We start from the raw sequence: 23511 nt of genomic DNA, 5'->3' as shown, positions 1-23511 counted from the left end.
AGTATGTGTAGAGTATATATCTGTTACTATATGTGTAAAGTATATATCTGTTACTATATGTGTAAAGTATATATCTGTACTGTATGTGTAGAGTATATATCTGTTACTATATGTGTAGAGTATATCTGTAGAGTATATATCTGTACCGTATGTGTAGAGTATATATCTGTACTGTATGTGTAGAGTATATATCTGTACTGTATGTGTAGAGTATATATCTGTTACTGTATGTGTAAAGTATATATCTGTTACTATATGTGTAAAGTATATATCTGTACCGTATGTGTAGAGTATATATCTGTTACTATATGTGTAGGTTATATACCTGTTACTGTGTGTGTAGGTTATATACCTGTTACTGTGTGTGTGTAGGTTATATACCTGTTACTGTGTGTGTAGGTTATATACCTGTTACTGTGTGTGTAGGTTATATACCTGTTACTGTGTGTGTAGGTTATATACCTGTTACTGTGTGTGTGTAGGTTATATACCTGTTACTGTGTGTGTGTAGGTTATATACCTGTTACTGTGTGTGTAGGTTATATACCTGTTACTGTGTGTGTAGGTTATATACCTGTTACTGTGTGTGTAGGTTATATACCTGTTACTGTGTGTGTGTAGGTTATATACCTGTTACTGTGTGTGTGTAGGTTATATACCTGTTACTGTGTGTGTAGGTTATATACCTGTTACTGTGTGTGTAGAGTATATACCTGTTACTGTGTGTGTAGGTTATATACCTGTTACTGTGTGTGTGTAGGTTATATACCTGTTACTGTGTGTGTGTAGGTTACTGTGTGTTACTGTGTGTGTAGGTTATATACCTGTTACTGTGTGTGTGTAGGTTATATACCTGTTACTGTGTGTGTAGGTTATATACCTGTTACTGTGTGTGTGTAGGTTATATACACATATGTGTTATTTCATACCGGTGATGTTTTCACTATTATTCTACAATGTGGAAAATAGTCCAAATTAAGAAAAACCCTGGAATGAGTAGGTGTTCTAGAAACCTGGAATGAGTAGGTGTTCTAGAACCCTGGAATGAGTAGGTGTTCTAGAACCCTGGAATGAGTAGGTGTGTCCAAACATTTGACTGGTACTGTATATAGTATGCTGGACGTAGAGGCCTAAGTGTTATTGTCCATTCGTTTTCTGCAAATAGGGGAAGGGTGGTAGAGTTAGGGGAAGATAATAAAGGACAATATATTAATATATATATTTATATATATTATATGTACGGTGCATTCAGAAAGTATTCAGACCCTTCACCTTTTTCCACATTTTGTCACGTTACAGCCTTATTCTAAAAATGGATTACATTGTTTTTCCCCACTCATCAATCTACACACAATATGCCATAATTACAAAGTGAAAACATTTTGGGGGGATTTGGTATTAAACATTTTAAACAGAAATACCTTATTTACATTAGTAATTCAGACCCTTTTGCTATGATGAGACTCATAATTGAGCTCAGGTGCATCCTGTTTCCATTGATCATCCTTGAGATGTTTCTCCAACTTGATTGGAGTCCACCTGTGGTAAATCAATTCAATTGATTGGACAATATTGGGAAAGCCACACACCTGTCTATATAAGGTCCCACAGTGCACATCAGAGAAAAAACTAAGCCATGAGGTTGAAGGAATTGTCTGTAAAGAACACAGTGGTTTGGAACCACTAAGACTCTTCCTAGAGCTGGCTGCCTGGCCAAACTGAGCAATCGGGGGAGATTGGTCAGGGATGTGACCAAGAATCCGATGGTCACTCTGACAGAGCTGCAGAGTTCCTCTGTGAAGATGGGAGAACCTTCCAGAAGAACAACCATCTCTGCAGCACTCCACCAATCAGGCCTTTATGGTAGAGTGGCCAGACAGAAGCCACTCCTCAGTAAAAGGCACATGACCGCCCGATTCAGGGTAAACAACGTTTGCCGTGTTTCTGTCGATATTATGGAGCTAATTTGGAAAAAAGTTTGGCGTTGTAGTGGTAGCATTTTCCGGTTGATTTTTCAGCCAAGCATGATGAACAAACGGGAGCGTTTTCGCCTACAAAAATAATATTTTTGGAAAAAAGGAACATTTGCTATCTAACTGGGAGTCTCCTGAGTGAAAGCATCTGAAGTTCTTCAAAGGTCAATGATTTAATTTGGTTGCTTTTCTTATTTTCGTGAAAATGTTGCCTGCTGCCAGCAGAGCCTAGCATAGCATTATGCCATGATAAACTTGCACAAATGCTTGTCTAGCGTTGGCTGTAACGCATATTTTGAAAATCTGAGATGACAGTGTTGTTAACAAAAGGCTAAGCTTGTGTTTGAATATATTTCATTTACGATTTTCATGAATAGGAAAAGTTTCTAAGGGTATTTATGTCTGCTGCGTTATGCTAATTTGTTTGAGGCGATGATTACGCTCCCGGATCCGGGATTGCTACAAAATACACATTTCAGACCTTTACAGTTAGCACACTCAATGAGTTAAGGTGGGTAATGAAGGTTAAAAGTCACCATAACAACAGTATACAAGCCTAAACAGGTAGAATATTGGATCTGTAGTATACAAGCCTAAACAGGTAGAATACTGGATCTGTAGTATACAAGCCTAAACAGGTAGAATATTGGATCTGTAGTATACAAGCCTAAACAGGTAGAATACTGGATCTGTAGTATACAAGCCTAAACAGGTAGAATACTGGATCTGTAGTATACAAGCCTAAACAGGTAGAATATTGGATCTGTAGTATACAAGCCTAAACAGGTAGAATATTGGATCTGTAGTATACAAGCCTAAACAGGTAGAATATTGGATCTGTAGTATACAAGCCTAAACAGGTAGAATATTGGATCTGTAGTATACAAGCCTAAACAGGTAGAATATTGGATCTGTAGTATACAAGCCTAAACAGGTAGAATACTGGATCTGTAGTATACAAGCCTAAACAGGTAGAATATTGGATCTGTAGTATACAAGCCTAAACAGGTAGAATATTGGATCTGTAGTATACAAGCCTAAACAGGTAGAATATTGGATCTGTAGTATACAAGCCTAAACAGGTAGAATATTGGATCTGTAGTATACAAGCCTAAACAGGTAGAATATTGGATCTGTAGTATACAAGCCTAAACAGGTAGAATACTGGATCTGTAGTATACAAGCCTAAACAGTTAGAATATTGGATCTGTAGTATACAAGCCTAAACAGGTAGAATATTGGATCTGTAGTATACAAGCCTAAACAGGTAGAATATTGGATCTGTAGTATACAAGCCTAAACAGGTAGAATATTGGATCTGTAGTATACAAGCCTAAACAGGTAGAATATTGGATCTGTAGTATACAAGCCTAAACAGGTAGAATATTGGATCTGTAGTATACAAGCCTAAACAGGTAGAATATTGGATCTGTAGTATACAAGCCTAAACAGGTAGAATATTGGATCTGTAGTATACAAGCCTAAACAGGTAGAATACTGGATCTGTAGTATACAAGCCTAAACAGGTAGAATATTGGATCTGTAGTATACAAGCCTAAACAGGTAGAATACTGGATCTGTAGTATACAAGCCTAAACAGGTAGAATATTGGATCTGTAGTATACAAGCCTAAACAGGTAGAATATTGGATCTGTAGTATACAAGCCTAAACAGGTAGAATATTGGATCTGTAGTATACAAGCCTAAACAGGTAGAATATTGGATCTGTAGTATACAAGCCTAAACAGTTAGAATATTGGATCTGTAGTATACAAGCCTAAACAGGTAGAATATTGGATCTGTAGTATACAAGCCTAAACAGGTAGAATATTGGATCTGTAGTATACAAGCCTAAACAGGTAGAATATTGGATCTGTAGTATACAAGCCTAAACAGGTAGAATATTGGATCTGTAGTATACAAGCCTAAACAGGTAGAATATTGGATCTGTAGTATACAAGCCTAAACAGGTAGAATACTGGATCTGTAGTATACAAGCCTAAACAGGTAGAATACTGGATCTGTAGTATACAAGCCTAAACAGGTAGAATACTGGATCTGTAGTATACAAGCCTAAACAGGTAGAATACTGGATCTGTAGTATACAAGCCTAAACAGGTAGAATATTGGATCTGTAGTATACAAGCCTAAACAGGTAGAATATTGGATCTGTAGTATACAAGCCTAAACAGGTAGAATATTGGATCTGTAGTATACAAGCCTAAACAGGTAGAATACTGGATCTGTAGTATACAAGCCTAAACAGGTAGAATACTGGATCTGTAGTATACAAGCCTAAACAGGTAGAATACTGGATCTGTAGTATACAAGCCTAAACAGGTAGAATACTGGATCTTTAGTATACAAGCCTAAACAGGTAGAATATTGGATCTGTAGTATACAAGCCTAAACAGGTAGAATATTGGATCTGTAGTATACAAGCCTAAACAGGTAGAATATTGGATCTGTAGTATACAAGCCTAAACAGGTAGAATATTGGATCTGTAGTATACAAGCCTAAACAGGTAGAATACTGGATCTGTAGTATACAAGCCTAAACAGGTAGAATACTGGATCTGTAGTATACAAGCCTAAACAGGTAGAATACTGGATCTGTAGTATACAAGCCTAAACAGGTAGAATACTGGATCTTTAGTATACAAGCCTAAACAGGTAGAATATTGGATCTGTAGTATACAAGCCTAAACAGGTAGAATACTGGATCTGTAGTATACAAGCCTAAACAGGTAGAATACTGGATCTGTAGTATACAAGCCTAAACAGGTAGAATACTGGATCTGTAGTATACAAGCCTAAACAGGTAGAATATTGGATCTGTAGTATACAAGCCTAAACAGGTAGAATACTGGATCTGTAGTATACAAGCCTAAACAGGTAGAATATTGGATCTGTAGTATACAAGCCTAAACAGGTAGAATACTGGATCTGTAGTATACAAGCCTAAACAGGTAGAATATTGGATCTGTAGTATACAAGCCTAAACAGGTAGAATATTGGATCTGTAGTATACAAGCCTAAACAGGTAGAATACTGGATCTGTAGTATACAAGCCTAAACAGGTAGAATATTGGATCTGTAGTATACAAGCCTAAACAGGTAGAATACTGGATCTGTAGTATACAAGCCTAAACAGGTAGAATACTGGATCTGTAGTATACAAGCCTAAACAGGTAGAATACTGGATCTGTAGTATACAAGCCTAAACAGGTAGAATACTGGATCTTTCGGAGCAATATATTTTAATCGGTTATGGTTTATTTGACCTTAAACATATTTATTAATAAAGCTCTCCATTTGTATTAAGCTATGAAGTGTTCCATGTTATGTACAGAAAACATAAGAGGGTATGTGCAGTAAATACTGTCTATAATCTAGATATTCACAATTATTTATCATAGTAGCCTAAATGGAGGGGGACAGCAATCAACACTGAGAAAACCCCCCAAAAATAAAACAATTGTGTAGTAGCACCTGTGGGACTGACCGTCTCTTCTTGGCAGTGGACTCAGCGAGATAGGAAGGACTCAGGATAGCAGTAGACTAAGGGAGCTAGGAAGGACTCAGGATAGCAGTGGACTCAGGGAGATAGGTAGGACTCAGGATAGCAGTGGACTCAGGGAGATAGGAAGGACTCAGGATAGCAGTAGACTCAGGGAGATAGGAAGGACTCAGGATAGCAGTGGATTCAGGGAGATAGGTAGGACTCAGGATAGCAGTGGACTCAGGGAGATAGGTAGGACTCAGGATAGCAGTGGACTCAGGGAGATAGGAAGGACTCAGGATAGCAGTAGACTCAGGGAGATAGGAAGGACTCAGGATATCAGTGGATCATGTCTCAGTACAGGGAGATAGGTTGGACTCAGGATAGCAGTGGACTCACAGAGATAGGAAGGACTCAGGATAGCAGTGGACTCAGGGAGATAGGTAGGACTCAGGATAGCAGTGGACTCAGGGAGATAGGAAGGACTCAGGATAGCAGTGGATTCAGGGAGATAGGAAGGACTCAGGATAGCAGTGGACTCAGGGAGATAGGAAGGACTCAGGATAGCAGTGGATTCAGGGAGATAGGAAGGACTCAGGATAGCAGTGGATTCAGGGAGATAGGAAGGACTCAGGATAGCAGTGGACTCAGGGAGATAAGGTGGACTCAGGAGAGCAGTGGACTCTGGGAGATAGGAAGGACTCAGGATAGCAGTGGATTCAGGGAGATAGGAAGGACTCAGGATAACAGTGGACTCAGGGAGATAGGAAGGACTCAGGATAGCAGTGGACTCAGGGAGATAGGAAGGACTCAGGATAGCAGTGGATTCAGGGAGATAGGAAGGACTCAGGATAGCAGTGGATTCAGGGAGATAGGAAGGACTCAGGATAGCAGTGGACTCAGGGAGATAAGGTGGACTCAGGAGAGCAGTGGACTCTGGGAGATAGGAAGGACTCAGGATAGCAGTGGATTCAGGGAGATAGGAAGGACTCAGGATAGCAGTGGACTCAGGGAGATAGGAAGGACTCAGGATAGCAGTGGATTCAGGGAGATAGGAAGGACTCAGGATAGCAGTGGATTCAGGGAGATAGGAAGGACTCAGGATAGCAGTGGACTCAGGGAGATAAGGTGGACTCAGGAGAGCAGTGGACTCTGGGAGATAGGAAGGACTCGGGATAGCAGTGGACTCAGTGAGATAGGATGGACTCAGGATAGCAGTGGACTCAGGGAGATAGGAAGGACTCAGGATAGCAGTGGACTCAGTGAGATAGGATGGACTCAGGATAGCAGTGGACTCAGGGAGATAGGAAGGACTCAGGATAGCAGTGGACTCAGGGAGATAGGAAGGACTCGGGATAGCAGTGGACTCAGTGAGATAGGATGGACTCAGGATAGCAGTGGACTCAGGGAGATAGGAAGGACTCAGGATAGCAGTGGACTCAGGGAGATAGGTAGGACTCCGGATAGCAGTGGACCATATCTCAGTACAGGGAGATAGTAAGAGGAGACAGAGGAGAGGAATGGATTGAGTATAAAGGTCAAAGCTGTCGAGTCTCAGTGGTCCTCTCTGTTCTGCTCTACTCCACCTCTTGAGCTCAGGGCTTATAGACTGTTATTATATGTTCTGAGGAGCCCATACCAAACGGGAGGGAAGGAGGGAGGGAGGATGATGGGAGGGAGGGAGAGAGGAGGATGGGAGGGAGGGAGGGAGGTAGGATGATGGGAGGGAGGGAGGATGGGCAGGGAGGGAGGATGGTGGGAGGGAGGGAGGGAGAGAGGATGATGGGAGGGAGGGAGGGAGGTAGGATGATGGGAGTGAGGGAGGATGGGGAGGGAGGGAGGATGGTGGGAGGGAGGGAGGATCGGGAGGAAAGGAAGGATGAAGGGGAGGAAAGTAAGTATGGAGGGAGGGAGGGAGGCAGGGAGGAGAGAGTGAAGGACGATGGGGAGGGGAGGGAGGCAGGGATCTCACATTCTAAACACTGTACAGGTTTGGAGACTCTAGGCCATCTGTCTGGGTTAATTGAGTCACCAGGGTGCAGCAGGGCTGGAGGGCTGAGAGCTCCCCAACCCGGACGGGCTAGCAGAGTGCAGGGTTGGAGGGCTGAGAGGACCTGCATGTGGACAGGGACAGGAGGGTACAGGATAGGACTATGAGGCTAGCTTAGTGGAGATGGAGATGGAGAGACACACAGGACAAGAGGAGGGGACCTCACTGGGGAGAGAGACATACAGGATATGAGGAGGGGACCTCACTGAGGAGAGAGACATTAACCTGGAGAGTGAAACAGAGGGACAAATTCACATGGAGAGTGAGGGTGTTATTAACCTGGAGAGTGACAGAGAGGGTGTTATTAACCTGGAGAGTGACAGAGGGTGGTATTAACCTGGAGAGTGACAGAGAGGGTGGTATTAACCTGGAGAGTGACAGAGAGGGTGGTATTAACCTGGAGAGTGACAGAGAGGTTGGTATTAACCTGGAGAGTGACAGAGAGGGTGGTATTAACCTGGAGAGTGACAGAGAGGGTGGTATTAACCTGGAGGGTGACATAGAGGGTGGTATTAACCTGGAGAGTGACAGAGAGGGTGGTATTAACCTGGAGAGTGACAGAGAGGGTGGTATCAACCTGGAGAGTGACAGAGAGGGTAGTATTAACCTGGAGGGTGACATAGAGGGTGGTATTAACCTGGAGAGTGACAGAGAGGGTGGTATTAACCTGGAGGGTGACATAGAGGGTGGTATTAACCTGGAGAGTGACAGAGAGGGTGGTATTAACCTGGAGAGTGACAGAGAGGGTGGTATTAACCTGGAGAGTGACAGAGAGGGTGGTATCAACCTGGAGAGTGACAGAGAGGGTGGTATCAACCTGGAGAGTGACAGAGAGGGTGGTATCAACCTGGAGAGTGACAGAGAGAGGGTGTTATTAACCTGGAGAGTGACATAGAGGGTGGTATTAACCTGGAGAGTGACAGAGAGGGTGGTATTAACCTGGAGAGTGACAGAGAGGTTGGTATTAACCTGGAGAGTGACAGAGAGGGTGGTATTAACCTGGAGGGTGACAGAGAGGGTGGTATTAACCTGGAGACTGACAGAGAGGGTGGTATTAACCTGGAGAGTGACAGAGAGGGTGGTATTAACCTGGAGGGTGACATAGAGGGTATCTGTGGACAGAGCAAGAGAGAGCGAGAAAGGGAGAGATCACAATTGAGACAGAGAAGAGGGACGGAGAAGAGATACAGTACAGAGTGAAGTGAAAAGAGGGAGGGAGAAAGAATCCCTACCTGCAGAGAGAAATAATGTTGACTTAATGAGAGACATCATTCTGACAGGGGGATGATAAACAACATGTCAGAGTAAGCCCCTGGAGACCACACACACGCAATGGCGTCTTGTAACTGAGGTAGTCTCCTGCTATTAGCCCTTCCTCCTCTAACACAGTGACTTCGCACTGAGTCAGGAGCATGTATCAGGATGTCACCTAGAGCAGCTACACCAGGCTACACCAAGCTACACCAGGCTACAGCAGCTAGACCAGGCTACAGCAGCTAGACCAGGCTAGACCAGTCTACACCAGGCTACACCAGGCTACAGCAGCTACACCAGTCTACACCAGTCTACAGCAGCTACACCAGTCTACACCAGGCTACACCAGGCTACACCAGGCTACACCAGGTTACACCAGTCTACACCAGGCTACACCAGGTTACACCAGTCTACACCAGGCTACACCAGGTTACACCAGGCTACACCAGGTTACACCAGGCTACACCAGGCTACAGCAGGCTACACCAGGTTACACCAGTCTACACCAGGCTACACCAGGTTACACCAGGCTACACCAGGTTACACCAGTCTACACCAGGCTACACCAGGTTACACCAGGCTACACCAGTCTACACCAGGCTACACCAGGTTACACCAGTCTACACCAGGCTACACCAGGTTACACCAGGCTACACCATGCTACAGCAGTCTACACCAGTCTACACCAGTCAACTCTGGTGGAGTTTTCACATTATAACCCCGCCATTGGAAGGGCTTAACCTTGTGATAAAATAGCACAGCTGGAATAGGAAAATAAATCATTCATTTGTAGATTAATTTGCATTTGTGTGTGTGTGTGTGTGTGTGTGTGTGTGTGTGTGTGTGTATGTGTGTGTTGCTCAGCTCTAATTGGGCGGTGGGACCTCTAGCCCTCCTCTGAAGAGACTTGACACTCTCCCTCTCCTCTCCTCTCCTCTCCTCCCTTGCCAGCCTGTCGAAGGGTCTGTGTTTGTCACGATCTGGCTCAAAGAGGCATGTTCTCTCTGTATTTATTGGCTGACAGTAAAGAGAGCATTCCATGGCTGTGTCCCAAAAGACACCCTATTCCCTTCATAGTCCCTAGGGGCCCTGGTCAGACACCCTATTCCCTTCATAGTCCCTAGGGGCCCTGGTCAGACACCCTATTCCATTCATAGTCCCTAGGGGCCCTGGTCAGACACCCTATTCCATTCATAGTCCCTAGGGGCCCTGGTCAGACACCCTATTCCATTCATAGTCCCTAGGGGCCCTGGTCAGACACCCTATTCCATTCATAGTCCCTAGGGGCCCTGGTCAGAGACCCTATTCCATTCATAGTCCCTAGGGGCCCTGGTCAGACACCCTATTCCATTCATAGTCCCTAGGGGCCCTGGTCAGACACCCTATTCCCTTCATAGTCCCTAGGGGCCCTGGTCAGACACCCTATTCCCTTCATAGTCCCTAGGGGCCCTGGTCAGACACCCTATTCCCTTCATAGTTCCTAGGGGCCCTGGTCAGACACCCTATTCCATTCATAGTCCCTAGGGGCCCTGGTCAGACACCCTATTCCATTCATAGTCCCTAGGGGCCCTGGTCAGACACCCTAATCCATTCATAGTCCTTATTTTTTATTTTTTTATTTCACCTTTATTTCACCAGGTAGGCTAGTTGAGAACAAGTTCTCATTTACAACTGTGACCTGGCCAAGATAAAGCAAAGCAGTACGACACAAACAACAACAGAGGTACACATGGAATAAACAAACATACAATCAATAATACAGTAGAAAAGTCTATATACAGCGTGTGCAAATGAGGTAAGATAAGGGAGGTAAAAGCAGTAAATAGGTCATGGTGGTAAAGTAATTACAATATAGAAATTAAACACTGGAATGGTAGGATGTGCAGAAGATGAATGTGCAAGTAGAGATACTGGGGTGCAGATAAAGATAAATAAATAAATACATTATGGGCATGAGGTAGATTGGATGGGCTATTTACAGATGAGCTATGTACAGGTGCAGAGATCTGTGAGCTGCTCTGACAGCTGCAGCTTAAAGCTAGTGAGGGAGGGAGGTAAGAGTCTCCAGCTTTAGTGATTTTTGCAGTTCGTTCCAGTCATTGGCAGCAGAGAACTGGATGGAGAGGCGGCCAAAGGAGGAATTGGCTTTGGGGGTGACTAGTGAGATATACCTGCTGGAGCGCGTGCTACGGGTGGGTGCTGCTATGGTGACCAGTGAGTTGAGATAAGGCGGGGTTTTACCTAGCAGGGTCTTGTAGATGACATGGAGCCAGTGGGTTTGGCGACGAGTATGAAGCGAGGGCCAGCCAACGAGAGTGTACAGGCCGCAGTGGTGGGTAGTATATGGGGCTTTGGTGACAAAACGGATGGCACTGTCATAGACTGCATCCAATTTGTTGAGTAGAGTGTTGGAGGCTATTTTGTAAATGACATTGTCGAAGTCAAGGATCGGTAGGATAGTCAGTTTTACAAGGGTAAGTTTGGCAGCATGAGTGAAGAATGCTTTGTTGCGAAATAGGAAGCCAATTCTTTATTTAATATAATGATTGGAGATGTTTAATGTGTGTCTGGAAAGAGAGTTTACAGTCTAACCAGACACCTAGGTATTTGTAGTTGTCCACATATTCTAAGTCAGAACCGTCCAGAGTAGTGATGCTGGACGGGCGGGCAGGTGATCGATTGAATAGCATGCATTTAGTTTTACTTGCGTTTAAGAGCAGTTGGAGGCCACGGAAGGAGAGTTGTATGACATTGAAACTCGTCTGGAGGTTAGTTAACACAGTGTCCAAAGAAGGGCCAGATGTATACAGAATGTTGTCGTCTGCGTAGAGGTGGATTAGAGAATCACCAGCAGCAAGAGCAACATCATTGATGTATACAGAGAAGAGAGTCGGCCCGAGAATTGAACCCTGTGGCACCCCCATAGAGACTGCCAGAGGTCCGGACAACAGGCCCTCTGATTTGACACACTGAACTCTATCAGAGAAGTAGTTGGTGAACCAGGCGTGGCAATCATTTGAGAAACCAAGGCTGTTGAGTCTGCCAATAAGATTGTTGTGATTGATGGAGTCGAAAGCCTTGGCCAGGTCAATGAATACAGCTGCACAGTATTGTCTCTTATCGATGGCGGTTATGATATCGTTTAGGACCTTGAGCGTGGCTGAGGTGCATCCATGACCAGCTCTGAAACCAGATTGCATAGCGGAGAAGGTACGGTGGGATTCGAAATGGTCAGTGATCTGTTTATTAACTTGGGTTTCGAAGATTCTAAAAAGGCAGGGCAGGATAGATATAGGTCTGTAGCAGTTTGGGTCTAGAGTGTCTCCCCCTTTGAAGAGGGGGATGACCGCGGCAGCTTTCCAGTTTATGGGAATCTCGGACGATACAAAAGATAGGTTGAACAGGCTAGTAATAGGGGTTGCAACAATTTCGGCAGATCATTTTAGAAAGAGAGGGTCCAGATTGTCTAGCCCAGCTGATTTGTCTCGATTTGGGTGAAGGAGAAGCTGGGGAGGTTTGGGCAAGTTGCTGTGGGGGATGCAGGGCTGTTGGCCGGGGTAGGGGTAGCCAGGTGGAAAGCATGGCCAGCCGTAGAAAAATGCTAATTGAAATTCTCAATTATAGTGGATTTATCAGTGGTGACAGTGTTTCCTAGTCTCAGTGCAGTGGGCAGCTGGGAGGAGGTGTTCTTATTCTCCATGGACTTGACAATGTCCAATAACTTTTTTGATTGTGTTACAGGGCTCTGGTCAGACACCCTATTCCCTCCATAGTCCCTAGGGGCCCTGGTCAGACACCCTATTTCCTTCATAGTCCCTAGGGGCTCTGGTCAGACACCCTATTCCATTCATAGTCCCTAGGGGCTCTGGTCAGACACCCTATTCCCTTCATAGTCCCTAGGGGCTCTGGTCAGACACCCTATTCCCTCCATAGTCTCTAGGGGCTCTGGTCAGACACCCTATCCCCTTCATAGTCCCTAGGGGCCCTGGTCAGACACCCTATCCCCTTCATAGTCCCTAGGGGCCCTGGTCAGACACCCTATTTCCTTCATAGTCCCTAGGGGCCCTGGTCAGACACCCTATCCCCTTCATAGTCCCTAGGGGCCCTGGTCAGACACCCTATCCCCTTCATAGTCCCTAGGGGCCCTGGTCAAAAGCAGTGCACTATAAAGGGAATATGGTTTAATTTGAGATGCATGTTTTATTCTACCGGGGTCTAGTAGAAAGAACAGAACCTCAAACAGTCTCTGAATCAAGCCTCACTTTGAAGATCAGTCTGCATGTTCCTGACTAACTTCCTCCCCCCTGCTCACCCTCCTGTCCTCACACCTCCTTCCCATCCCCCCTCCGCCCACCATCCCTTAGCCCTCTGACTCTCCAACAAAGGACTGTTTCTGACTAACTCACCTCTCCTCCTCTCTTCCTCCACCACCACCTCTCCTCGCCCTTCTGCCTCCCCCTCAAAGGGACCCAGGTACTGTACTATATACTGTGTGAGGATCGTCCCCCCGGAGATTAGCTGTTCTTTAATTCAAAGTATTCTTCTTAATGTAGTTTTAATGGTCACAGAGCCCAGCTGCTCTGCTCTCTGTGTCTCTGAGGCTCTCTTCTCTGTCAAAGTACATCTCAAATGAGCTGTCTCTCTGGAACAGAGGGAGAGGCTGCAGGAGCTTGAAAGGGTGATTTGTGGGTGTCTGTAGGGATGGGCATTTGATATTTTTCCACTGTTCAAGTACCCTCATGATTTTTTTTTTTTTTTTTTGGGGGGGGGGAGTACTCGAGAACTCCAACGGGGGGGGGGGGGGGAACTATTTTTAGAACACAAGGACCTCACTGGATACAGCGTTTCTACTTTGCTGCTCTCTGTAGGATCGTCTCACACTGAGTAGAGGGTCAGAGGGATAGAAGGGTTCCTGTATTCATCTTCACGTGTGCCTTGTCTCTATGTACAGTACCAGTCAAACGTTTGGACACACCTACTCATTCAAGGGTTTTTTCTTTATTTTTACTATTTTCTACATTGTATAGAATAATAGTGAAGACGTCAAAACTATGAAATAACATTGTAAAGCTGTAATCAAGGCAAAGTTTTGGTGGGCTACTTTGAAGAATCTCAAATATTAAATATATTTAGATTTGTTGAACACGTTGTTGGTTACTACATGATTCCATGTGTGTTATTTCATTGTTTTTATGTCTTCACTATTATTCTACAATGTAGAAAATAGTAATAAAATAAAGAAAACCCTGGAATGAGTTGGTGTTCTAGAACCCTGGAATGAGTTGGTGTTCTAGAACCCTGGAATGAGTTGGTGTTCTAGAACCCTGGAATGAGTTGGTGTTCTAGAACCCTGGAATGAGTTGGTGTCCAAACTGTTGACTGGTAGTTTATGTTGAATGGTTGTTTGTTGGTTTCTCCTGTAGTCTCCTGTGGTATTTTATTAGGATCCCTACTCTCCACTCCCTAGCCCTACTCTCCACTCCCTAGCCCTACTCTCCACTCCCTAGCCCTACTCTCCACTCCCTAGCACTACTCTCCACTCCCTAGCCCTACTCTCCACTCCCTAGCCCTACTCTCCACTCCCTAGCCCTACTCTCCACTCCCTAGCCCTACTCTCCACTCCCTAGCCCTACTCTCCACTCCCTAGCCCTACTCTCCACTCCCTAGCCCTACTCTCCACTCCCTAGCCCTACTCTCTACTCCCTAGCACTACTCTCCACTCCCTAGCCCTACTCTCCACTCCCTAGCCCTACTCTCCACTCCCTAGCCCTACTCCCCACTCCCTAGCCCTACTCTCCACTCCCTAGCCCTACTCTCCACTCCCTAGCCCTACTCTCCACTCCCTAGCCCTACTCTCCACTCCCTAGCCCTACTCTCCACTCCCTAGCCCTACTCTCCACTCCCTAGCCCTACTCTCCACTCCCTAGCCCTACTCTCCACTCCCTAGCACTACTCTCCACTCCCTAGCCCTACTCTCCACTCCCTAGCACTACTCTCCACTCCCTAGCCCTACTCCCTACTCCCCACTCCCTAGCCCTACTCCCTACTCCCTACTTCCTAGCCCTACTCCCCACTCCCTAGCCCTACTCCCTAGCCCCTACTCCCCACTCCCTCGCCCTACTCCCTAGCCCTACTCCCTAGCCCTACTCCCTACTCCCCACTCCCTAACCCTACTCCCTATTCCCCACTCCCTACTCCCTAGCCCTACTCCCTACTCCCCAGCCCTACAGGTATCCACTGTGTCAGTGTGCGTCCTCAGTGGTTCTGATTGTGTGTGGTTGTGTGTGTGTGTGTGTGTGTCTGTCTACAGGTATCCGGTGTGACAGTGTGTGTCCTCAGGGGTTGTGGGGTCCAAACTGCTCCGTCACCTGCTCCTGTCAGAATAGAGGATCCTGCTCACCGGAGGACGGTACCTGTGTCTGTTCCCCGGGTTACAGAGGGACCTCCTGCAAGAGAGGTATGTACCCTGACCTCTAACCTTAACTGGCACCTGTGGCTTAATGGTTGTTTCTCATTGAGTATTATTACTTGTTCTGTTATTTGACCTTATATTATAAGCATGATGGTTGTTGATCATTGCTAGACAGCCATTTTCAGGTCTTGCCATAGATTTTCAAGGTGATTTAAGTCAAAAGTGTAACTAATCAACTCAGGAACATGCCCTGTCTTCTTGGTAAGCAACTCCAGTGTAGATTTGGCCTTGTGTTTTAGGTTATTGTCCTGCTGAAAGATTAATTAATCTCCCAGTTTCTGGTGGAAAGCAGACTGAACTAGGTTTTCCTCTAGGATTTTGCCTGTGCTTAGTTCTGTCTAATTGATTTTTTATAACAATATAAACTCATTAGTCCTTGCCGATGACAAGCATACCCATAACATGATGCAGCCACCACCGTGCTTGAAAAATATGGAGAGAGAGACACTGAGTAATGTGTTGTTGGATTTGCTCTAAATATAACACTTTGTATTTAGGACATCAAGTTAATTTGCCACGTTTGTTACGGTTTTAATGTAGTGCCTTATTGCAAACAGGAGGGACCTCACAGATCATTTTGTGGGACACGGAGATGGAATAGTCGTTTAAAAATCACGTTAATTAAACACTTACTTACTGCACTGTACATAATGTGACTTGTTAAGCAAATGTTTACTCCTGAACTAATTTAGTCTTGATATAACAAGGGGGTTGAATGTGAAAATGTCTAAAAACATAATTCCACTTTGGCATTATGGGGTATTGTGATGTCATTATGGGGTATTGTGATGTCATTATGGGGTATTGTGATGTCATTATGGGGTATTGTGATGTCATTATGGGGTATTACGATGTCATTATGGGGTATTGTGATGTCATTATGGGGTATTGTGATGTCATTATGGAGTATTGTGATGTCATTATGGAGTATTGTGTTGTCATTATGGGGTATTGTGATGTCATTATGGGGTATTGTGATGTCATTATGGGGTATTACGATGTCATTATGGGGTATTGTGATGTCATTATGGGGTATTGTGATGTCATTATGGAGTATTGTGATGTCATTATGGAGTATCGTGTGTAGACCAGTGACACAACATCTCAATGTAATACATTTTACATTCAGGCTGTAACAAAATGTGAAAAAAGTCCAGGGGTGTGAATACTTTTTGAAGTAACTGGGTTTGAGTACTCTCTGAAGTAACTGGGTGTGAGTACTCTCTGAAGTAACTGGGTGTGAGTACTCTCTGAAGTAACTGGGTGTGAGTACTCACTGAAGTAACTGGGTGTGAGTACTCTCTGAAGTAAATGGGTTTGAGTACTCTCTGAAGTAAATGGGTGTGAGTACTCTCTGAAGTAACTGGGTGTGAGTACTCTCTGAAGTAACTGGGTGTGAATACTCTCTGAAGTAACTGGGTGTGAGTACTCTCTGAAGTAACTGGGTGTGAATACTCTCAGAAGTTACTGGGTGTGAGTACTCTCTGAAGTAACTGGGTGTGAATACTCTCTGAAGTAACTGGGTGTGAATACTCTCTGAAGTAACTGGGTGTGAGTACTCTCTGAAGTAACTGGGTGTGAATACTCTCTGAAGTAACTGGGTGTGAATACTCTCTGAAGTAACTGGGTGTGAGTACTCTCTGAAGTAACTGGGTGTGAGTACTCTCTGAAGTAACTGGGTGTGAATACTCTCTGAAGTAACTGGGTGTGAGTACTCTCTGGAGTAACTGGGTGTGAGTACTCTCTGAAGTAACTGGGTGTGAGTACGCTCTGAAGCAACTGGGTGTGAGTACTCTCTGAAGTAACTGGGTGTGAGTACTCTCTGAAGCAACTGGGTGTGAGTACTCTCTGAAGTAACTGGGTGTGAATACTCTCTGAAGTAACTGGGTGTGAGTACTCTCTGAAGTATCTGGGTGTGAATACTCTCTGAAGTAACTAGGTGTGAGTACTCTCTGAAGTAACTGGGCGTGAGTACTCTCTGAAGTAACTGGGTGTGAGTACTCTCTGAAGTAACTGGGTGTGAATACTCACTGAAGTAACTGGGTTTGAATACTCACTGAAGTGACTGGGTGTGAGTACTCTCTGAAGTAACTGGGTGTGAATACTCACTGAAGTAACTGGGTTTGAATACTCACTGAAGTAACTGGGTGTGAGTACTCTCTGAAGTAACTGGGTGTGAATACTCACTGAAGTAACTGGGTGTGAGTACTCTCTGAAGTAACTGGGTGTGAATACTCTCTGAAGTAACTGGGTGTGAATACTCTCTGAAGTAAATGGGTTTGAGTACTCTCTGAAGTAAATGGGTGTGAGTACTCTCTGAAGTAACTGGGTGTGAGTACTCTCTGAAGTAACTGGGTGTGAATACTCTCTGAAGTAACTGGGTGTGAGTACTCTCTGAAGTAACTGGGTGTGAATACTCTCAGAAGTTACTGGGTGTGAGTACTCTCTGAAGTAACTGGGTGTGAATACTCTCTGAAGTAACTGGGTGTGAATACTCTCTGAAGTAACTGGGTGTGAGTACTCTCTGAAGTAACTGGGTGTGAATACTCTCTGAAGTAACTGGGTGTGAATACTCTCTGAAGTAACTGGGTGTGAGTACTCTCTGAAGTAACTGGGTGTGAGTACTCTCTGAAGTAACTGGGTGTGAATACTCTCTGAAGTAACTGGGTGTGAATACTCTCAGAAGTTACTGGGTGTGAGTACTCTCTGAAGTAACTGGGTGTGAATACTCTCTGAAGTAACTGGGTTTGAATACTCACTGAAGTAACTGGGTGTGAGTACTCTCTGAAGTAACTGGGTGTGAATACTCACTGAAGTAACTGGGTGTGAGTACTCTCTGAAGTAACTGGGTGTGAATACTCTCTGAAGTAACTGGGTGTGAATACTCTCTGAAGTAAATGGGTTTGAGTACTCTCTGAAGTAAATGGGTGTGAGTACTCTCTGAAGTAACTGGGTGTGAGTACTCTCTGAAGTAACTGGGTGTGAATACTCTCAGAAGTTACTGGGTGTGAGTACTCTCTGAAGTAACTGGGTGTGAATACTCTCTGAAGTAACTGGGTGTGAATACTCTCTGAAGTAACTGGGTGTGAGTACTCTCTGAAGTAACTGGGTGTGAATACTCTCTGAAGTAACTGGGTGTGAATACTCTCTGAAGTAACTGGGTGTGAGTACTCTCTGAAGTAACTGGGTGTGAGTACTCTCTGAAGTAACTGGGTGTGAATACTCTCTGAAGTAACTGGGTGTGAGTACTCTCTGGAGTAACTGGGTGTGAGTACTCTCTGAAGTAACTGGGTGTGAGTACGCTCTGAAGCAACTGGGTGTGAGTACTCTCTGAAGTAACTGGGTGTGAGTACTCTCTGAAGCAACTGGGTGTGAGTACTCTCTGAAGTAACTGGGTGTGAATACTCTCTGAAGTAACTGGGTGTGAGTACTCTCTGAAGTATCTGGGTGTGAATACTCTCTGAAGTAACTAGGTGTGAGTACTCTCTGAAGTAACTGGGCGTGAGTACTCTCTGAAGTAACTGGGTGTGAGTACTCTCTGAAGTAACTGGGTGTGAGTACTATAATGCCCTGGCTCTCCCTCTGATTGGCTGGAAGACTGGGCTATAATGCCCTGGCTGTCCCTCTGAGTGGCTGGAAGACTGGGCTTTAATGCCCTGGCTCTGCCTCTGATTGGCTGGAAGAATGGGCTATAATGCCCTGGCTGTCCCTCTGAGTGGCTGGAAGACTGGGCTTTAATGCCCTGGCTCTCCCTCTGATTGGCTGGAAGAATGGGCTATAATGCCCTGGCTGTCCCTCTGAGTGGCTGGAAGACTGGGCTATAATGCCCTGGCTGTCCCTCTGAGTGGCTGGGGTCTGGGATCTTGGGTCTGAGGGAGCTGTTCGCCTGAGGTTTCTCTTATATCTCTGGTCTCTGCTGGCCTTCTCTGGCTCGGCCCTGAGTGGAGGTCTGACTCAAGTGATGAGTTCACTGATTAGAGGTGATCTTCACAGGGGCAAACCTGTAAACATCAGACAAAGTGGAATTTAACAGAGAGAGAGAAGGGGAGAGTTGGAGTGAAGTGTGTCCTCATGCCATGTGTCTGTCTGGGCCGTGATTAAAGTGGAATTTAACAGAGAGGGAGAGACACAACCACACACAATATAAAGGAGTGTGTGTCCACATGCCATGTGTCTGTCTGGGCTGTGATTAAAGTGGAATTTAACAGAGAGGGAGAGACACAACCACACACAATGCAAAGGAGTGTGTGTCCACATGCCATGTGTGTGTTCAGAGATGATTAATCTCCCTATGGCAGACCTGTTGTCTTCATTACTAAGAGACAACATGGACAGACAACCACTCAGACCTATTGTCTTAATTACTAAGAGACAATGTGGACAGACAACCACTCAGACCTGTTGTCTTAATTACTAAGAGATAATGTGGACAGACACAACCACTCAGACCTGTTGTCTTAATTACTAAGAGACAATGTGGACAGACAACCACTCAGACCTGTTGTCTTAATTACTAAGAGACAATGTGGACAGACACAACCACTCAGACCTGTTGTCTTCATTACTAAGAGACAACATGGACAGACAACCACTCAGACCTGTTGTCTTAATTACTAAGAGACAATGTGGACAGACAACCACTCAGACCTGTTATCTTAATTACTAAGAGACAATGTGGACAGACAACCACTCAGACCTGTTGTCTTAATTACTAAGAGATAATGTGGACAGACACAACCACTCAGACCTGTTGTCTTAATTACTAAGAGACAATGTGGACAGACAACCACTCAGACCTGTTGTCTTAATTACTAAGAGACAATGTGGACAGACAACCACTCAGACCTGTTGTCTTAATTACTAAGAGACAATGTGGACAGACACAACCACTCAGACCTGTTGTCTTAATTACTAAGAGACAACATGGACAGACAACCACTCAGACCTGTTGTCTTAATTACTAAGAGACAATGTGGACAGACAACCACTCAGACCTGTTATCTTAATTACTAAGAGACAATGTGGACAGACAACCACTCAGACCTGTTGTCTTCATTACTAAGAGACAATGTGGACAGACAACCACTCAGACCTGTTGTCTTAATTACTAAGAGACAATGTGGACAGACACAACCACTCAGACCTGTTGTCTTCATTACTAAGAGACAATGTGGACAGACAACCACTCAGACCTGTTGTCTTCATTACTAGGAGACAATGTGGACAGACACAACCACTCAGACCTGTTGTCTTCATTACTAAGAGACAATGTGGACAGACACAACCACTCAGACCTGTTGTCTTCATTACTAGGAGACAATGTGGACAGACAACCACTCAGACCTGTTGTCTTCATTACTAAGAGACAACATGGACAGACAACCACTCAGACCTGTTGTCTTCATTACTAAGAGACAACGTGGACAGACAACCACTCAGACCTGTTGTCTTCATTACTAAGAGACAATGTGGACAGACAACCAATCAGACCTGTTGTCTTAATTACTAAGAGATAATGTGGACAGACACAACCACTCAGACCTGTTGTCTTCATTACTAAGAGACAATGTGGACAGACAACCACTCAGACCTGTTGTCTACATTACTAGGAGACAATGTGGACAGACACAACCACTCAGACCTGTTGTCTTCATTACTAAGAGACAATGTGGACAGACAACCAATCAGACCTGTTGTCTTCATTACTAGGAGACAATGTGGACAGACAACCAATCAGACCTGTTGTCTTAATTACTAGGAGACAACGTGGACAGACAACCACTCAGACCTGTTGTCTTCATTACTAAGAGACAATGTGGACAGACAACCAATCAGACCTGTTGTCTTCATTACTAGGAGACAATGTGGACAGACAACCAATCAGACCTGTTGTCTTCATTACTAAGAGACAATGTGGACAGACAACCAATCAGACCTGTTGTCTTAATTACTAGGAGACAACGTGGACAGACAACCACTCAGACCTGTTGTCTTCATTACTAAGAGACAATGTGGACAGACAACCAATCAGACCTGTTGTCTTCATTACTAGGAGACAATGTGGACAGACAACCAATCAGACCTGTTGTCTTAATTACTAAGAGATAATGTGGACAGACACAACCTCTAAGGCTATTTAACTAAAAGAGGTTTTACATGAAGAGAGGTGGAGACAGGATGGACAAACAGACTACAGACTGAGTAGCAAGCCAGGTATTTTGTTCTCCAATGTCTTTGCAGTGGATTGCAGTGTTATTGAATATAGTGTTATAGTATAGTATTTATAGTATTTAGTTAAATGTACTGTGTTTAGAACATTAGAATGGATGGTGGGAACAGTTCAATGATTCCGCGGCATCCTGTTAGATATATCAGATGCGTTAGTCTTGACTTTACCACGCCAGAAAGGTAAACTGTGAAACTACATTTTATTTTATCTTGTACTTTTGACAGTCATGTTTAAACAGGAAAATATATTTTATTCCTATTTGTTAAGCTGCACACAAGCTGCACACACATTAATACAATATAATAAATATCTCTTCTTCATATTTGTTAAGCTGCTTTCACACATTAATACAATAGAATAAATATCTCTTCTTCATATTTGTTAAGCTGCTTTCACACATTAATACAATAGAATAAATATCTCTTCTTCATATTTGTGAAGCTGCTTTCACACATTAATACAATATAATAAATTGGTCTTTCATGACTGTCCTGACTGATTAGACATTCTGTTTCAAACCATATGAAGGACTGGAATGATTAGAGTTTTATTTGTGTCCCTCTTCTTCTCTTTCTCTTCCTGCTCATCTCTTCTCGCCATCTCTTCCTCGTCATCTCTTCTCGTCATCTCTTCTTCCTCATCTCTTCTTCACCATCTCTTCCTCCTCATCTTTTCTTCCTCATCTCTTCCTCCTAATCTTTTCTTCCTCATCTCTTCTCGTCATCTCTTCTTCCTCATCTCTTCTTCCTCATCTCTTCCTCCTCATCTCTTCCTCCTCATCTTTTCTTCCTCATCTCTTCTTCCTCATCTCTTCCTCCTCATCTCTTCTTCCTCATCTCTTCTTCCTCATCTCTTCTTCCTCATCTCTTCTTCCTCATCTCTTCCTCCTCATCTCTTCTTCCTCATCTCTTCCTCTTCATCTCTTCATCTCTTCTCCTCATCTCTTCCTCTTCATCTCTTTCCTCATCTCTTCCTCATCTCTTCTCATCATCTATTTCTCCTCATCTCTTCTCCTCTTCTCCTGTCCTCCTCTCCTCCCTCCCTCCCCTCCTCCTCTCTCTCCTCTTCCTCTCATCTATCTCCTCTGTCTCTCCTTTCCTTAGTCTGTTCTCCTGGGTTCTATGGGCACCGCTGTAGCCAGTCATGTCCACAGTGTGTCCACAGCTCTGGATCGTGCCATCATGTGACTGGTCACTGTGACTGTCTGTCCGGCTTCTATGGCTCCCTGTGCAACCAAGGCAAGTAGCCCTCCTCTCCTCCTGTCCCTTCTCTCTGTAACCAAGGCAAGTAGCCCTCCTCTCCTCCTGTCCCTCCTTCTTCCTCCTTCTCTCTCTCTCCTTCTCTCTCCTTCCCTCTCTCCCTCTCTCTCCCTCCCTCCTTCCAGTCTCTAACCTAGTTACGTTGATGTCTTCTCTGTCTCTGTGAGACAGGGAAATCTAAAAGAACGGAGAACTTCTCTTCGGTCAGAATGGAGAACCGTCTCTTCGCTCAGAATGGAGAACGGTCTCTTCGCTCAGAATGGAGAACGGTCTCTTCGCTCAGAAAGGAGAACAGTCTCTCCTGCTTCTCCCTGTCTCTCCCTGCCTTCTACCCTTACTCTCCCTGCCTCTCACTGTCTCTCCCTGCCTCTCCATGCCTCTCCCTGTCTCTCCCTGCCTCTCCCTACCTCTCCCTGTCTCTCCCTGCCTCCTACCCTGCCTCTTACTACCTCTCCCTGTCTCTCCCTGCCTCTCCCTGTCTCTCCCTGCCTTTCCTTGCTTCTCTCTGTCTCTCACTGTCTCTCCCTGCCTATCCCTGCCTCTCCCTGTCTCTCCCTGTCTCTCCCTGCCTCTCCCTACCTCTCCCTGTCTCCTACCCTGCCTCTCCCTGCCTCTCCCTGCCTCTCCCTGCCTCTCCCTGTCTCTCCCTGTCTCTCCCTGCCTTTCCTTGCTTCTCTCTGTCTCTCACTGTCTCTCCCTGCCTATCCCTGCCTCTCCCTGTCTCTCCCTGCCTCTCCCTGCCTCTCCCTGCCTCTCCCTGTCTCCTACCCTG

The 23511-nt window shown here is 44.9% G+C and overlaps 1 protein-coding gene across 1 annotated transcript in view; it reads left to right on the top strand.

Annotated features, from left to right (window-relative positions):
- The window catches only part of megf11 (multiple EGF-like-domains 11), a 328088-nt gene that overhangs the window by 254721 nt on the left and 49856 nt on the right, over positions 1-23511 (top strand). Inside the window, exons 11-12 of the mRNA XM_036968560.1 lie at positions 15090-15236; positions 22584-22718. Of these exons, the coding sequence (XP_036824455.1) occupies positions 15090-15236; positions 22584-22718 (282 nt within the window). The remainder of the gene's footprint in view (positions 1-15089; positions 15237-22583; positions 22719-23511) is intronic.

This window comes from Oncorhynchus mykiss, chromosome 30 (assembly GCF_013265735.2).
Source record: "Oncorhynchus mykiss isolate Arlee chromosome 30, USDA_OmykA_1.1, whole genome shotgun sequence".
In the NCBI taxonomy this organism is placed as follows: Eukaryota; Metazoa; Chordata; class Actinopteri; order Salmoniformes; family Salmonidae; genus Oncorhynchus; species Oncorhynchus mykiss.
Note: the sequence above shows the minus strand (reverse complement) of the source record. Positions and strands in the feature narration are given on the sequence as shown.